This window comes from Lupinus angustifolius, chromosome LG18 (genome assembly GCF_001865875.1).
Source record: "Lupinus angustifolius cultivar Tanjil chromosome LG18, LupAngTanjil_v1.0, whole genome shotgun sequence".
Classification (NCBI taxonomy): Eukaryota; Viridiplantae; Streptophyta; class Magnoliopsida; order Fabales; family Fabaceae; genus Lupinus; species Lupinus angustifolius.
In genome coordinates this window covers 1,090,232-1,108,858 of record NC_032026.1, presented here as the reverse complement: position 1 = coordinate 1,108,858, position 18,627 = coordinate 1,090,232, and the positions used below count along the sequence as shown (strand labels likewise).

The window sequence follows — 18,627 nt, the reverse complement described above, 5'->3', positions numbered from 1 at the left end:
CCACTTTGGCATTGTTGCCATGGCCACCACCATCACGATCATTATTGTCACTTCAATAACCATCCTTGTAGATTTATGCAAGTTAAATTCATCAAGTCAACAATATTGGTTTAATCTATGTTAATAACAATGATAAATTCAAATCATAAGATAATAACTTCATAGCAAATGTTTCACTTCTCAATGTATGAAAATGATTTTGTGATCATGGAGACTATGTGAATCATTCATTCATCATACTCAATGACAGTTATTAAAAAGGAATGTTTGCAGGAAAGCTGTAGGTATTTTTTACCGGTATCCATAGGTCGAGTATTTTTGTCATCTCTACTCTCGATATTTCATCATATAGTCCACATTACATTAGTGTATTTGACTTGTCTAAGCTGCTGCATTCAGAAACATTGAATTCATACTACTAGGCTAGCCATTGGCAAAAAATTAGAATTAAACTTCATTTCACATAAATCAGAACCCTTTGAAATGATGGGCATAAAACACAACAAAATATAGAATATGTTCTTCCTCATAGCCATCTTATCTTATGGACATGGAAGGGCAAAGAAGGTAACTCATACATTCACATATACTACATACAATCATGACATAAGGTAACTATAAAAATGGTGGCAACAATATCTACCAAGCATTTAGAGAATAAAGTATCTTCTGATATAAGGAGATAAGTTATCTCATTCAACCACTGAAATCATGACATGTGTTATATTGAATCATTTTCTGTAAAAATATTTCTAAAACTACACAAAATAGTATGCATGTCATACTTTTACGGGCGGGGGAGATAAGTTATCTCCTAGGAGATACTTTACTCTCATTTGATAAATGCTGCTAACTTACTTCTTATCTGAAAAATGCCCATTCAACTTGTCCAATGGTGCTTCTTCCCTCTTGTCTTCATTGCCACCCTTACTAATCAAAAAGCTTGGTTGATTTGTTGAAGATAAAAGCCTAGCCCACATTCTATCAGTTATCACTACTTTGTTTGGTCCTTCACCAATTCTCTGCATAACAAAGCACCAATATTACAACACCTTTCTGTCAAAAATGTAATGCTCTTATAATATGGTACAAGTTACTTAGAATATAAGTTAACTCATGTTATCACAACAATTGTGAAATGTAAGAAAGTTTGAATTCATTTGATTTTACTAAATAAAGTTTATCTGTTCTTGAGAATCATTGAACATCAAGCATGGTTAAACAACTTACATAAAAGGGTATGTAAGTTTGTCTTCCATTGACTAGGCCACTTGTAAAGCCAGTGTAACCTGCCATAGCTCCATGAACAGCACTTTGAGCAAGAAGTGTGCAATAAACGTTGTCCGAAGCGTTACTCGGAACAGCTCGGATCATATAGGTTGGATCTGTCAAAGACAATAAAGGGAGGAAAAAGAAAATACAATTATTAATATTTTCAGCTATTGCTACTCTTAGTGTATACACAATATAGATTTTCCAATACTAACCTATGTATTTGAGATTGATGGGCATTATCTTCTCTTTGGCAAAATAATCCTGCAAGATCAAAGATTCAAAAAGCTTAATATAAGAAGTAGAGAAAGATTTGCATAACCATTCTACAATTATGAAAAAATTGTAAATGGAAACTTAAGCACATTTTGTTATGCTCTACATTGTGAGCACTTCTTTGTTGTGCATGGAAAACCTCTCAACACACATCAATGACTCTTCAAGACAGACACAAATTCTTAAATTCTTTTAAACCAAGTGAAAATGGAAATGCTTAGTGCAGGTATGAACTATATACTATTACTATTCCCTAGGTGTCATATAGAAACCAGAAAAAACTGAAATCGTTCTAAAATTCGTCGAAACGAAACATGTGAATTAGTGGTGTAGGGATAGTAGTTGATGGATGAGGCAGATTATATAGTAACTATATCCTAGATGGACATGGCTGCAAGAAAGAAAGCAAGTAAACTATGTATTCAAGAAAGAAATTAAGAGGATTATACAGTCAAAAATCACATTGAATAGAACAAAGCATTGAACATAAATAAAATAAGAAACACTTCATACCTTCAAATTTTGGGATATCCATAACCCAACATCTTGAAGAAGCTTGTTTCCAGAAGCATCCATGGTTTGCATGCTCACAGTAAAAAGTTCCTGTCCTGCTCCTTCTGCAATCACAAGAACCATGTGCCCATTTTCTTTCAGTCTTCTCTCTACAAATTCATATAGTCCACCTGGACCTTCGAGGTAAAATGGTGACTCTGGAATTAAGCAACAGTCGACATCCCGACTCGCGAGAGTAGCAAACATTGCAATGAACCCTGCATCATGCATCCAAGAAAAAGACCATATAAGAATGAATGTTAGGCTTGACAGTTGCACCAAGAAAAGAATTTATTAGTTACATAATATTGTCTGGTTTGTTTGAATGATATAATTTATGATTGGTAATTGTTACACGTTGTCTGAAGTTAGCAGCCCTGAGGGTCAGCCTCAGCGCAACGATAAAGTTGTTTGCCTTATGACCCGAAGGTCATGAGTTCAAACATCGGAAACAGACTCTTTGCTTGCATATACATCTACCATCCCCTGTTCCCACTAGATGGGAGCCTTGCGCGCTAGGCTGCCACCCGTTGTTGAAGTTAGCCGTGCCTCCCGAATGGCCTTCTAATTTTGGAGACTGTTAAATGGAAGAATGATTCACATTCTATTGGAACCAGAAAGGGTTTTTTATGTGTCAATTGGGATTCTTGCAGCCCCTAGTACCAACTATAAGACTACTTTGGCATGCAATGTTACAAATCTAATAAGATATAAGCTTCTTCATTATCCTTAGGCCAATTTAAGTACAGGATCATAATGAATAAGCTGATCAGTGCAAGCATTATAAGCCTTCACGAAACTTACCGCTGTATCGACCCATCAGCTTGACAACACCTATGCCATTTTCGATACTTTCGGCTTCAACATGTGCTGCATTTATAGCACGCTGTGCCTCCTCAACAGCAGTGTCAAATCCAAAGGACTTATCAATAACCTGTTAGGCCAGAAACAACACAAAACAATTTTACAGGTTAGTAATGCTCATAGGTAATAAGTAGTAAGTGGATTTTGCAGTCCACGACAAAAAAAAAAGGCAGCCCAATACACGAGACTGTTTCCGAGATTTCAACATGTAACCTTATGTTCACTAAGCAGCAATAATGGAAGGGGAAAAATAATGTACCGGGATGTCGTTATCGATGGTTTTCGGAATGCCCACAACTGCAACTTTAAGACCACGCCTTGTAATTTCCTGTGTGGATAATGCAGATGCATTGTTAACAAAATTACCACGATACAACAAAACTTCACAGATAAAAATATCAACAATGATTCTGGAAAATAAAATGAAAAGACTGATTCATATTCCTATACCCACAAATCCTTAATAGCATCACATCATTGTTAAAATTACCTCAAAAATCTTTGCTGCACCTCTTTGAGTTCCATCACCTCCAATAATATAAACCTGAAATTAACTCATATCAGTTTCATATGCATGAAAAATGAGATTTTGATGTTGTAATAAACAGAAAGAAATACACACCTGATTGATTCCTCTATCTTGAATACTATCAACTATCTTAGTTGTGTCATGTCCACCTCTTGAAGAACCAAGAATAGTACCTCCACGTTTATGTATATCATTCACATTTTTAGGAGTCAAAGTGATTGTATTGTGAGCATAGAAACCTTTGTATCCTCCCTTCATATCACAACATTTTCTTTACTTATTTAGACCAATATTCAATCAAGCAAATAGCAACTAATAAGTGAAGTATAAAGTAAAAAACTAAGGAGTGAAAGTTGCATTTAACTTTGTAAGAATACAAGGTTGGCATTGATCTTATAATTGCATAGTATCCTATTATAATTATGCAGTTATGTATGTTTGAGCAAGAGTAATACTAGGATAGATGATTTCATGAGAAACTCGTGTTCAACCTCTCTTGAGATAGTGAACCTCGTGTAATGATAAGGTTGATTGCCTCGTGACCTACAGGTTATGGGTTCAAATCCTTTCAATAGCCGATTTGCTAGTAATGATAAGAATGCATACAACTACTTTCCCCACCGCCTAAGGGTGAAAATAGGTCAAGCCACCTATAAGGGTTATTTACCTGACCTATAGTAGACTAGGTCGGTTAGGTTTTCGTGAACAGACCACACTCGACCGTTTTAAAAAAAACTTATATAGCTTAAAAGACTAGACTTTAGGTCATCTAAAATATTGTTAGGGTTAAAAGACTAAAGTTTAATATAAAAATGTATACAAAAATATAATTTAAGTGTTAGGGTTAGACGAACCTAGAATAGTTTATTTGAAGACTATATAGTATAATAAGTCTTTAAAACATACTAGCCCATGCCTTTGAGAAAAAACTAAACATGTAAATAAGTCAAGCCCAAACTCTTATATGTTATATATGTTCGATCTGTTTAAGACAAAATCTGGTCTAGTCTATTTCCACCAGAACCACCACCCTTTATTTATTCTTCTTTTTACGTTCATTTCATTTCCTTTTGATGAGTTTATTAGTGAAGTATAAAGCATAAAAATTGTAAAAGATGCACTTACATTGATTCCCAAAACAGTCTTGACTCCATACATATTATGTAATCCACATACTAACTCCCTAATAACAGTGTTGAGTCCAGGGCATAGACCCCCACATGTTACAATTGCTGCTTGAACTTCATCTGATTCGAAATACACCTAAATATTCATTTTTTATATCATTATCAACACCATAATTATGTTCCTTATAACTTAATTATTCAACATATATTTATCATAACCCATGCACGTGAAAACACTTACCCTTTGACGAGGTCCAGCACGTCGAAAATGTACCCCTCTTGCACTATCTTTGTGAGCAATAATCTGTAGTGGGAAATGGATAATATACAATACTAATTATCTATCATTCATGTTTAATCATTGTTGATTATTCAGATTTTATAATGAATGCGTATAAATCTTTACATCGAGAGTGTATAGATATAAAAAGGAAAAGAAAAACTAACCTTCTCAGGAACACTGTCATCCACGTTCACGAAATATTGTCTGACAAGTACATTGAAATTTATCAATGAAGCTATACATCAAACGAATAATAATAATAATAATAATAATTACAAACTAAATTATAAGGAGAAAAATAAAATGAAAATTAAACTTACTTGACTACTGAGTAAGCAGGATTGTCTTGCAAAGGATTAGAATATGTCTGCCATGCAAATTATTAAAAATGTTATATATATATCATTGAATCAAATAAGAAAATCAAATGATCATACATAAATGCATGAAACTAAACCTAGGCAAAATTATGATTACATAAGGATGATAAAGAAAATCTTAATGAAAAGAAAGAGATGGGCAAGCATATTATATTTATATCAGTGTTGTTAGAACTAGACCGGACCGGACGGTCCGACCGGTCCGACCGCTGACCGGACTTGAAAACGGCTCTGGTTTACCGTCTTAACCGAATGAGAGTTGGACCGCTTTGAACCGGAGAAAATCCGGACCGACCGTGTTAAACCCGGTTAAACTGGATTAAACCGAGAAGTAAACCGGATGGCTCACTTAAAAAAAAAAAAAAAGGACAATGTTCTAATATTTTGTTTTCTACGGTATAAAAAAAGATAAAGAGATATTATTTCAATATAATTATACATGATTATTAATTATATAAAGTTTTACATTTATATATAACTATATATTTATAAATAAAAATTATTAATTATGTACGAAATCATACGGTCCTAATACGGGACCTCTGCCCGGTTTGATGTCCGGCTATAAAATCAATATATGTATAATCAGATGTGTCAACTTTTGCGACAACTTTTGGCTTAACAAGACAAAACATATATATTTTGTTTTATAAAGTCAGAAGTTATCGCATACGATTACACATTTACACCGTCGATAATAGGTAGAGATAAAACCTAATTCGATCCGAGGGATGAGACTTACAGGAAGATCGGGGATGAAATCAGACAAGTGTGGAACATCCTCAAGGACATAACCAAGGGAACCTTGAACAAGCTTAGGCTTGGAGTTCGGAGTAGAACCCATTACTACCAACTTCTAATGTTAGAAACAAAAAAAAACAAGAATTTTGTGTTGTGGAGGAAAGAAGAATTGTACCAAAGAGTGTGTTGTTTATGATTATTATGATTAAGAGAAGAAGAAAGAGAGGGTAATGAGAAATGTAACACATTCAACGGAATAATGAGTGGATCATAGGAGAATAATATTTATAGTAAATGCATTTGACCAATGTTTATGAATCAAAAAAATGTTGGGGTGGTTTCCTTAGAAGGAGACACAAAATGAATACATAAAAATAGGTAAGTTTTTTGTAGGGTTGAAATTTTGGGATGAAAAGTAGGAGTGGAAGTAAAAAAGATAATGGTAATGGATGAAGATAATTTTGTATGGCTTTAACGGTTTGATTTTGGATATGCTTTAAGAGTATTCATATTATATTGTCATATATTTTGTATATATTTACACTCTTTTTAAGTGGGTCTATTTTACATAATTTTAAATAGATTTTGATGAGACCTAATTTCTTGTAGTACACCTCCTAATGTTTTCATCATCTTTCAAATAATGGAGTTCCTATAATATTTTTATTAATAAAACGTAGAAAACTTTTTTTTTTCTAATCATGGAAAGTGTTGATTTATGAGTTAGGTTTGTAGTCACATATCACAACTGTTCATTTAACCTTAATATTAGTTGACATTAAAAAAAAATTATTCCTTATAAATGTTAAAGTGAAATATATAATCAACGAGTGTTGTTTTAAGTGGTACATGTTTGATTTTCCTTAAGCAAAGTCTCGGATTCGAGCCTTGTGAGTGAAAAAAATATCATTGGGAGAGTTAGCTCCACATACCTGTAAATGTTCTCAATTTGGACAAAATTGTCTCTAGTGCAAAAATAACTCATGAGAAACAAAAAAATGAAATATACAACATTCGTCATTTACTACCTAACCATCCTTTTATTCTTTAGGTAATTTGTTATTGCAAAGATCTAGTTTAAAATTACTTATTAAATAAAATTTGTTGTTAAAAATTCATTATTAAATATTTTTTATTGGCAAATATTAGTATTTTAGTACATATTAATTACTCATTATTAAGAGATTTTTTAATTAATTAATGCTCATTATTAAAAAAATATTTATTCATTATTTCAATTCCTCATTAATTATTCATTATCATAGATTTTTTATTAATTATTTTGATTCCTCATTAATTGTTCATTATTATAAATAATTTTTTTTATTGGTAGTGATTTTTATTATTTTGTCATTATAAAAATTTATTAATAATGTGATGATTTTTATTACTTAGTCATTATTAAAAAAAATCATATAATTGTTGGTGTTAAAGGAGGCAGATTGGGAGAGAAGAAACAACATTAATCGGAAATTGTTTATCCCAATCTGAGAAATGGAAAAGGTAATACTAATAATAATGTTTGCTTTCAACTCGAAGAGAAAAGGAAAATACGTCATTATATAAGTATTAAATCTCTTATACAATTGTGTGAGAAATTGATTTATCTCGTATATAAACTTCTCCAACTTACAATTCAAAGGGACTCTGTCCAACTTCACTGAACCCTTTTAGTTGTTGCAAATAAATTTTCTCGTCCGAATTAACATAAAGCAATGCATTATTCACATATATTTGCTCCAAATGCATGTCCCACTATCTATAAAATACAAATGCAAGTTCTTCTCTTATAGAATCTTGCCTTACTAATGAGAGTAAAAACTCATCATAGGTTATTCCCTTCCCTTGTAAGTACCCTTTTGCAACAAGACAGTCTTAAACTTTTCTATTTTTTCCCTTATATTGTTGGTTTTTTCTTGTACACTCACTTGTACCTAATAGTATGTTCATCTATAGATAATGTGACAAGATCTCATGCCTTGTTCTTAAGCAAAGATTTTATCTCCTTCATCATAGACTCATCCATTATTCTTGATCCTATATGTTTATAGCCTCTTGAATTAACAAGGGTCCATGGACTAGTGTGAAAAGTAATTAAAGTCGTATCTCTCTAGAAGTCCGATAAAGCGTCAAACCCTAACTATGACAAGTTGATATTGTTGCACTCCTCCATTCTCTAACTAAAAATCATCATTTCTTCACTAAAATTGTGCAATGTTCCCTACCTTTATGCACTTGAATTGTTCTTGTTGCCTTTAGAATTATACTTAACCCCAAAGTATCTCCATTTAGTTTGAACACTTTTGTCAACCCTAATTGATTCATCATAAATTCTTCATTAAACATTGCATTTTTTAGAACCACTTGTATGGAAACTAAATCCCAGAACTTGAATTTCTTTACATCTTTAGTATGACCTATGAAGATACATATTTTGGCATGGGGTCAAATTTAAATGTTCAACAAGTGGATATATGTTTATATGAGAACTAAATATATGTAAATTATTGTAATAACTGGAATTACTTGACTTGCTTTTTAAACATTTGGCCTAATATTAGTATGCATTAAAAAATACATTTCAATGTTATGTTTCTCACAAAATTACAAAAAATGTGAATGTTTATATGATGTATCATTATCAAGCCTCATGTACTTGATTTTCTTGCATGACTCAGTCCTTTCATTATACCATCACTTTCTTTTTGCACAACACAAATCCATAAAAAACCGAAAATGGATCAAAATTAAAAAAAAAAAGTAATATCGTTTTGGAGTGATTTGATGAAGAACCATACAAATTTTGGAATTACTTATAAAAATGAAATGAACTAGTCTTATAATTATCATACTCTAAAACTAGATATTTACTTATTTTATGTGTTTTTGTTATATATCATTAAAAAAATTGTTACCTTCTTTTATTTGGATAAATTATTTTATAATAGAAAATTAACTATATTTTTCTATTTTATTATTTAAAATTAAAAGTTGAACTGAATCATAAAATAAATTCTGCATGGAATCAAATTCAGTTTAATACTTTAATATGATAGAAACAAATTAAATCATATGTGACTTTTATGTTGGATATGGATAATTTCTTATCATAAAATTGACTCAATCTGAAGTGTGAACACTTATAGTTGATAGAGATGATGAGGTGTGGTGTTAGTTTAATTTCTAACATGACTAACTCACAATATTATTTTATCTTATCATTTACTTTTTTTTAGTTATAACTTATCTTAATGTTATCTTATTCTTTATTTGTATTCATAAAGCACATGGATTAAGTTCTTGGTGGGTATCATTCAAGTTGAAAAAAAAGACTTGAAATTTCCAAATTCCACTAACTAAAATATGACAAGTGTGAGTATTGGAGTAGTCTTATATATTGGTTTTTGAATCCATATCAACTTTGATTGAAATTAAGTCTCACTATTTTGTATCACTCTATATATCAGACGATATGACTAACAAGAAAAATATTTAATAATTACAATTTTAATTTAAATAATTTTTTCAATCAACCGAATGTAATGATACATAAAGTGATACAAAAGATAGAACAACAGATATGATCTCTGACATTGTGTTGTCACTCCATATTTCATGCCTTCAATTTATTTATGATATAACAATTAGCAATTAGCATTTAAAAGAAACTGACCCACACTACACCGACCCAAGCAACATTCACTATATATAATAAAAAAACAAACACATATGAAGAAACTTGACCCTCAAATCAGACCCGTTTGTGGTTATTGTTTTACACAAATCTTTATTCTCTTGTATATAGTTATAACCGCTCAAAGCTTTTGATGGCATAATTATAAATTGACCAAATCTCATTACCAAATTTCTATATTATTCTCCCTTCTTGATATAAACATGTCTTCATATATCTTATTCTCTTTTTTCTTTCTTTTAAACCTATCTTTTTCAAACTAACATCAACACGGATGGACACCTACAACATTCATATAAATACAACAACAATAATAATCAAACATTTATTTTATTAGATGAAGTCGACTATATGGATCGATCATGTTTGAATACTCTATCATAAATCATATTCATTGATAAACATTGAACTTTATGTCTTTTCTTATCATTTCCCTAGGGTTTTTCTTGGTCTCTCTCTTCCTCTAGGAATTGAACTAGCTTCTATTTGATTTACACTCCTTAAGGTGTGATTATACCATCTTTTCTACAATAAGAGCTACTCCAACTTCATCTCCAATGCTTTCATTTCTAGTCATATCTTGTCCAGTGTGTTCACTCGTTCAACGTAACATTCACATTTCTACTACATGGAGTATGTTATCTTGTTGATATTTTATCACTCAACTTCCAGTCTCATATAATATTGCAGGTCTTATAGTTGTGCAGTAAAATTTCTCCTTAAACTTGAGCGGTATGTTTTTATCACAAATACACTTGAAGCACTTCGCCATTTTGTTCAACTCGCTTGAATCATCTTATATCATTTATCCAAGACACCTAAATCTATTGACTACTAGTATGATATTCTCCCTAGTCTTTACCTCTACAATAGAGTTTGTTCGCATTTTGATAAACTTACACTCCATAAATCTCATCTTGCTTTGACTTATACGAAATTAACTTGTTTCTAAAGCTTGTCTTCACAATTCTAACTTCTCATTTAATTTCACTATTGGGTCTCCCACTAAGATAATATCATTCGCAAAGAACTTCTGCTCAATTATTCTCTCTCGTAGCTTCATCGTATGCAAGGAATCATGCCCTCGTTGAAGTCTCTTGTCTTTTTTCCCTTCCCTTTGAAAGTCGGTAGACACTTCTTTCTCCTCACTTGGTACCTAGAGACTTGTATAACTCATCATACATTTTATCTTTAGCTTCACATACTACTTTCTTGCTCTAATTCTTAGCTACCTTGTATTTTTTTGTCATCTTTCAATTTTTTACACAAAGACCATGATTTATAACATTCCATTTTTACTTTAATTTTATCTTGAACACTTTTATCGGAAGGAGAAAATTTGAAAATAAAGGGAATAACAAATAAACATAAATAAACTACTATTAAAGCCACATAATATGATTATGCAAATAAAAAATCAATGAATACAATATATTATTATGCTTGAGATTAAGTAGATGAAAACTCAATGAAAAAGTCAACACGAACTTCAAGATCACTGAAATTGGGGTGGAGTAAGAGAATGAACTGGCTAAAATGTGAACTTTTATTGTTTGGTCGGATAAAGCCTATATTTAAGTACATATATAATATTTTTTGGTACTCTTAATCTTTTGGATAAAGAGTTAATCACTTTCAGGATGTGTGATTGTCCATCCCAACAAGTGTCGCTCCTAGGAATCAAATTTATGACATTTTGGTCATCTTTTTCAATGACATATATAATTTGGAATAACATATAATCAGCTAAAATTATAAAAGTTCATCAAAACATCTCAAAGTATACAAAACTATTGACATAATTACAATAGAGCAATGATAAATGAATATCAATGAATTATATAAATGATAGACATATGTTCATATGAAGGTACATTACATTGGCTTACAAAGTGAGAAACGTGTTGTTCAAATATGTTTGCTGAAAACAAATAGAGAAAAAAAAAATGTATGTACTGAAAGTGTATTACATCAATATACGGTCACTGCATCACGTGTCATTCATATTTAATCATCATTAACTCCTCAAAAAAACTAATTCAAATGAATGGTAGATGATGTAGTAAATGTATATAAATTTTTACACTGACCGTGCATAAATATTACATTGTGAATATAGTGTCACTTTGTCTTACCCAAAAAAAATACAATGTCAGTAATGCAATTTCTTTCCACTATATATCTTCCATTCCATTATATATTGTGAAGGCTTGAAAGAGTTAGAAAAGTAGCCTTCACAGTATCTTCTATATCAGATTTATTCTTTGATTTGGCAGAACAGAATAAGTTATGAACTATAAACTTATTCATTTTTTGGTTTATAGAATTTTAGAATGAGAAATTTCTCACAAATCATTCAAAGAACACATTTGGTCATTATGAAATACCTTTCTCATTCATAACACTTATGAATGGGGTGGTTGGTGTATAATAAAAGGTAAGATAGCATAAAAAACATTAAATCAAATGAGAGATGTACCAAAAAGAAACTGAGATAAAGACTCAATTAAAGATTTTGGAAACCATACCATAATTGTTTATTTATTAATGATGATCACTTCTACTTGGGGAAGTTTTGCTTAGAAAAACTACTATAACAGAAAAATAAGAAACATACTAAGAAAATGTTCCCCATTGCAGCAGCCATATCTTATATCTATATAGCTTTTATACCTTCCATCTATATGTACCCATTGATTTCTAAGTTTTGATGGACAACACATTAATATAAAACAATAGCTTATAACTTGTATTTTTGGCTGCCATGAGACTGCTCCTTCGATGCCATTTCTCGTCTTAGAGATCCATTCTCAGGCAACCAAAGTATGTCTTCCTTATATCGATCTATCTTTATCCACATTTTCTAAGAACTTCCTCACACATTTATCATAGCTCTCGAATACGAATGACATGTCTCTAATCTGCAAGGCATTTAGCACAAATTGTGTTGCTCTAAAGGTAATGAACATAATTGCATTGTTGTAATGTAAGTTATTTACGAATGTAAACGAAAGGAATATACCTGGATAAAACTACTAGCGCTAAGAAGCCGCGTCTGTCCTGAAGCAATTTCTTTGCCGTTCAAGAAGATAGAACCCTTGCCAAGATTTTTAATAATGAAAGAGCCATTTGCTTCCATCTTTATTAAAGCCTATCAAACAATAAGTAGTGGTTCAAGCTATTGAGAATTAAAAAGGCTATGATTGAAGTTTTCTGGATATCCTCTATGATACAGATCCCGATACCATAACAACACTATGTATTTAATTACAAAAGGAAGGGAAAAAACTCCTAAAAAACATCATAACGAAAAATGAGTGAATAACATCTTTTTAAGACCGAACATTTCACGCATTTCTTTTCCAAATAATAATAACAAGCCTCCCCGCTTCTCTTAATAAAGAAATATATGAACTTTAAAGGACTTTCAATTCATCAGTAAAAGTAACCATGCACAAGAACTGTGTACCCTTAGTTTCATAGTTCTAAAGAAATCTTACTTGTCTTCTAGATATTTTGTTAGCACACCCTTCTCTTCCCAAATCAATATCAACTTTTACTTCAACTGTTGCTCTGCCAAGAACAACCTGAAAGTGCAAAGAGATTGCACAAAGCATAAGATAAATCATTACTGAAAGAATATCAGAAAAATAATCAATACTATAACAAAGATCACAAACCAACGGAACAACCTCCAGTTACAAAAAAACACACCAAAATCAGAATTTTATAGTTAATGTTTAAAAAGGCACAACAGCTCACCATAATGAAGGTAAGTATTTTCTTCAGAGATGCAGATATCACCACATATTTCATTCATTTAAAAAAAATTATTCTCAGATGGTGGCAGCCATATAAAGCATGACGACCCAAATACATAAGAACAATAGGACCCCTAACAACCATTAATACTTGCAGAAAGGCTATACAAATCAACTAGCTGAAGATCACTTAAACCTTGCCTGTTTCTATTTTATTCGCCCATTTACCAAATCAAGCATAATCATTGCCTGGATATAACAACTGTATGCAAAAATGCCTTAACAGGGGATCTTACATGTTTAAAAGGAAAAAATTCAAAAGATTTATTACTGTCATAGGAGGAAGACAATATAGGGAAACATTAATCTCTCGTTTTTAAAGAGAAAAGAAGAGGTCAAAAGTTATAAAAGCACCTCGCTTTTCTTAATATATTCCTTTAGTTTGCGCCCAAACAATACTGCAACTGCACCCCGAGATGCGATGGCTCTATGCATAAAGGACTGAAAGCATTGCTCCAACCTCATGATGGTCCTTTTAGTTTCTTCAAGTTGATATATTAAGACTGCCATAAAAGAGTATACAATTAGAAGACAAGCAACCATCATTAAAATACCTAGAGAATAATTTCAATGAGTAGTGTTAGCAATAAACTTTGGAGCACAGTTTAGGATCTATATGTTTGTAGTCATATTGTTGGCATTTGAAACTGTAGTGAAGACCACTGACCAGCATATTATTGATACAAAGAATGCTTATCCAATTACAAGCAAACTCATAGGAAAAGATCAGAACCTTCAAACCAAACAATAAATTTCCATTTACGATAACTGTTCAGACCTATAATTTAAAGTTTTACCAATTTTTGAAGTACAATTGAAAACCTTACACAGAGGGTAAGCCATGGCACAGCAGTAAGGTTCACTGCCTTATGACCTGATGATCATAGTTCTAATATTGTGCAACGGGCTGCATTTATAAATTAAAAAATTTATAAAAAAAAATTGATCATTTGCTTTTATGTGTAAGATGAGTTACCTTCTATATTTGCATTTGTATCCTGATCACTTGGAGATAAATCCATTTCAAGAATCTGACCAAGCAACGCTAGGAATATGAGAGATAACCTAACACAAATTATGGAGAATTATTACTATTCAATGCAACATATAATACTTACCAATGTCTCAACATCAGAAAAGTAAGGAATGTCATTGTCATCATCATCATCTCCATCTGGATCTAGTGATAAGGGCTTTGCTTCTGATTTAGGTAAACTATTATGTTCCCCTTCCTTTTGATGTACATAAACTTTAGCTGAATCCGGAGCATCAATTTCCTGTTAATAACATACAACTACAATGAACATTCCTTACTAAAAAAATCATTAATTAGTTCCCTGACAAGTTTTTTATCCAAATTGAAGTGTGTGGGAATTGACATATTTAACCTTTTGTTTTGGACGTCCATCCAAGCCAAGCATCATAGTTGGACGAACTAGCTTGCTTTGACATGGGTTGATGTTGAAATTGTTATCCTGTCCAGAAACCACAGAAGTAGAGTTCTTTCGAGGATTTTCAGGCACTAACCCTGGTCTAACTACCTGCGAAGCGGCAAAAGTGTGTGAAGGAATGTCTTCTATCTCTGAGCTTCTAACTGGTTCATTTTTTCTTTGATCATTAATGGAAAAATCAGAAAAACCCACCTCTTTAACAATTGGTTGTGATTTCAGAGTCCCTGGAAGAGGAACTACAACAGAAAAGTCAGTGCCATCGTCGGATGGGACATTCGGGTCCTCAGTGTTAAATGCGCAGATCACAAATTTCTCACTAAGCTCAGGGTGAGGACTTTGTGCTGCAACAGATGATTGAGTATCATATCCAGGGTTAGTAGTAGAATGCAGATCACCATGTTCAAAGCTTAATGGGTTTGCAACAACCTCTAACTCAGAGGCCGATGACCCCTTAGTCTCTGTATCTTTCTGAGATTCACGAATATCAGTTGCATCAGTTCCCTGAATTTCAAAGGGAGAACTCAACAGAAGCGAATCCACATTATCATAACAAGGCTTATCTGTTGCATCTTTCACATCTATATCCATAAAGATATGCTCATCCTCACTTGTCAGGTTCAAGAGTGAATCAGAAGGGTGTTTGACACTTTCTCCAAACGTAGCAGCAGAAGCTTTTAAAACTTCATTGGCACTTTCACATTTCAAATCATGTGGAAGTGTTACTCCCTCTTCTGTGCTGTGATTTTTATTCTCAACACTCGTTTCGACAGGCATAGCAGGCACAGCAACATCCTCAATCGTTTTCCATAAAGGAACATCACCTATTGAATGAGACGGGCCTACTGCTTCTAACCCCGAGTAATTCTCATAACTTAAATTATCCATATGATTCACATCCTTATTTAACTTACATTCCACCAAAGACACCTCATTATCAATTCCCCCAAATTCAACACCAACATGTTTACTCACCTTACCACCCCCTCCCATATACTTTCTACCAAGACACTCATCATTACTTACAAAATCATTCTCAATATTCATTTCATCTTGCAAAGCCCTATCAAATGTGTCGAAGAATACCTGCCTGCGAAACCTTTTCTTCGTGGCATTGTAATGCCTTCGAACACTATCCACTTCCCTCCTATAAGAGGCACCTTCACCTGACACATCCTTGCTTCCACTTCCACCAGCCTTGAGTGAAGAAGAACCACCACACCCTCCAGCAAGCTCCAAACTCACCATCTTCGCAGCAGCCTCGGCCGAAACAACAGGATCATACAAAAGAGAATACCACCGATCCCGCAATTCAGTAAAAGAATACTTCCTAGAGAATCGAACCGCTCCTTTAGCAAGTGATTCCAGAGAAGCACCAGCCTATACAAATTAAAATCAAAAAATAAAAACTAATTAACTAAGATAAAACTTCAATTACTTCGAATTGCTTTCAAACATTTTATTACCAACCCAACATAAATTTTGACCGAAGCTTCTATAAAAATTACATTTTTATGACTATGTTGTAAAGATAGGGTTTGAATATAAACGAATTTTGGGGCAGTGAGGGATAGAAAAGTAATTTACCTCAACAGCGTTCTTCAAGAGAAAATCATCTTCGGGAATCCATGGAGGTAAAGCAACAAGGTCCATAATTGAGATGTAGAAAATGGAGAAATGAGAAATAGGGTAAGGGATCTGAAGAAAATTTTGGTTAATGGAATGAAGAAAAATTGAATTTACAATTCACATAATGAGAATTGTAAATTGAAGGTTGAACAATTGCGTGATTTTGCTCCATCGGTTACAGAAACATATTCACGTTTTCCTCTGCTGCAAGAACACTCTATTCACTCTTGTCTCTTTTCTCTCAGCTTACAAGGTATTTAAATTCTCCCTCACCCTTCTTAATTTCTCTTGGTTCGATATATCGAGTGTAAGTTTAACAAGAGTCGGACAAACCTAAAGATATCAATACACGATTTAAGTGGGGTGTATGAAAATGGAAGAGGGAGTCACATCTATTGTCCTAAGATGTGCATCATTTCTTTCGGTAAAAGTAAAACATAAATTTAATATATATTAATTATATATTTTCTGACCAATAAGAATAAAAAATTACATGAAATGGTACACATCTTATAATAAAGAGAGTTATGTTATAGAGGTGTGTCACTCGCTTAATGGTAATGTTTAGTGCACAATCATAAGATGTGCTATGTTATAGCGTTGAGCGATAAAATGTCAACAAGATAATAAATCTTGTGGAGCAGATGTGATAATATTATGTTAAATGAATAGACACATAAGAAAATATATATAAATAGAAATGAATGTATAATGGGAAATGAATAAGTGAATCGAGTAAGAACAATTGTTATAGTAAACAAAAAATAATTAATATGGACCATTCACTCATATTTGAATATTAGATATTAAAAAATAAGTGTATATGACTTTTAAATGATAGTTTGATCATAATTTACTTTTAATTTTAAATATATAGGTTGTATAGACCAAATTTATCGTATTTATAGTTTTTATCTAGGGTAACTATATAGATCATTATATCATATTTGAATATTAAATATTAAAAAAATTATATGGATAGATTCATTTTACATGTATTTTTATACTACCAAAAATATATTCTCACTTTTTAGGTAAGGAATTAATTTTTTTAGATGAGTGGTTGTCGCTCTCAAGAATCAAACTCTTAAATTTTTTATTATTCTGGGGATCTGAGTGAACCTTGCACCTCTAAATCAATGTTTGATGGTAGTTCACATGTATTTGGTCATATGCCTAAAGATATTATTACCACTATTTATAAATAAAAATGTGGTCCTTTTTATATGATTATTTTCAATTTTTATAATAATAATTGTGGTTACTTAATTCATTTCATATATATTAGGCATTGACCTAAAAATATTATTACCCATGTTGATTGATTTTGTTATCAAAATATTTTTTATTTATTGACTAGATAGAAAAATATTAATTGAGTGAAATAAAAAAAATTGATATCAATGAAATGTTATCTATGGCAATAAGACCTTACTAGATTTTGAAGTATCAAATTAGGTTAAAAGTGAAAGGTTTAGTTTATAATATATATATATATAAATAAAGATAACCAATAAAATCTTAACAATACATTAAAATTTAATTCTAAACGATAGAATAAAAACATAAATACACTCCTCCTTACCATATATATATATATAGTGAAGAATAATATTTTTGAAAGAATAAACCAATTTCATGATTGACCACATTACTTTAGTCACTTACCCAGTGTTGTTAGAACTGGATCGGACCGGACAGTCCGACCGGTTTGACCGCTGACCGGACTTGAAAACGGTTCTGGTTTGCTGTCTTAACCGAATGAGAGTTGGACCGCTTTGAACCGGAAAAAATCCGGTCCAACCGTGGTAAACCCGGTTAAACCGGATTAACCCGGGAAGTAAACCGGACAGCTCACTTAAAAATAAAAATAAAATGAGACAATGTTCTAATATTTTGTTTTACTACGGTCCAAAAAAGATAAAGAAGTATTATTTCAATATAATTATACATAATTATTAATTATATAACTATATATTTATAAATAAAAATTATTAATTATGTACGAAAT

The 18,627-nt window shown here is 31.9% G+C and overlaps 2 protein-coding genes across 4 annotated transcripts; both read right to left on the bottom strand.

Annotated features, from left to right (window-relative positions):
* On the bottom strand, window positions 558-6,236 carry LOC109332368 (ATP-dependent 6-phosphofructokinase 3-like). Of its 2 annotated transcripts, none has more exons than XM_019567326.1 (14): window positions 6,026-6,236; window positions 5,224-5,270; window positions 5,068-5,107; window positions 4,862-4,924; window positions 4,619-4,756; window positions 3,587-3,745; window positions 3,455-3,508; window positions 3,224-3,292; window positions 2,905-3,034; window positions 2,062-2,318; window positions 1,488-1,536; window positions 1,231-1,385; window positions 836-1,022; window positions 558-666 (listed from the first exon to the last, which is right to left on the bottom strand). In XM_019567326.1, the coding sequence occupies exons 1-13, from the start codon at window positions 6,125-6,127 to the stop codon at window positions 855-857; spliced, it is 1,431 nt and encodes a 476-aa protein (XP_019422871.1). In that variant the 5' UTR covers window positions 6,128-6,236; the 3' UTR covers window positions 558-666; window positions 836-854. The 2 variants fall into 2 exon arrangements, with proteins under 2 accessions (XP_019422871.1, XP_019422872.1); XM_019567327.1 differs by having other exon boundaries at window positions 558-652; window positions 838-1,022.
* Window positions 12,224-16,887, bottom strand: LOC109333160. 2 transcript variants are annotated; one of them, XM_019568482.1, is made up of 9 exons: window positions 16,575-16,885; window positions 15,183-16,367; window positions 14,928-15,080; window positions 14,658-14,816; window positions 14,516-14,570; window positions 13,894-14,042; window positions 13,219-13,305; window positions 12,741-12,869; window positions 12,224-12,639 (listed from the first exon to the last, which is right to left on the bottom strand). In XM_019568482.1, exons 1-9 carry the CDS (start codon window positions 16,638-16,640, stop codon window positions 12,553-12,555), a joined length of 2,070 nt encoding a protein of 689 aa, XP_019424027.1. In that variant the 5' UTR covers window positions 16,641-16,885; the 3' UTR covers window positions 12,224-12,552. The 2 variants fall into 2 exon arrangements, with proteins under 2 accessions (XP_019424027.1, XP_019424026.1); XM_019568481.1 differs by having other exon boundaries at window positions 14,928-16,367; window positions 16,575-16,887.

Excerpts from the sequence above, each read along its gene's own strand:
- LOC109332368 (XM_019567326.1), bottom strand. The coding sequence starts at position 6,127 with ATGGGTTCTACTCCGAACTCCAAGCCTAAGCTTGTTCAAGGTTCCCTT. Across the intron at positions 5,108-5,223 it reads CCTGCTTACTCAGTAGTCAA|ACAATATTTCGTGAACGTGG; the intron begins GTAAGTTTAATT and ends TGTACTTGTCAG. Across the intron at positions 3,035-3,223 it reads CCATCGATAACGACATCCCG|GTTATTGATAAGTCCTTTGG; the intron begins GTACATTATTTT and ends CTGGCCTAACAG.
- LOC109333160 (XM_019568481.1), bottom strand. The coding sequence starts at position 16,640 with ATGGACCTTGTTGCTTTACCTCCATGGATTCCCGAAGATGATTTTCTC. Across the intron at positions 13,306-13,893 it reads AATATATTAAGAAAAGCGAG|GTTGTTCTTGGCAGAGCAAC; the intron begins GTGCTTTTATAA and ends TTGCACTTTCAG. Across the intron at positions 12,640-12,740 it reads GCGCTAGTAGTTTTATCCAG|ATTAGAGACATGTCATTCGT; the intron begins GTATATTCCTTT and ends AATGCCTTGCAG.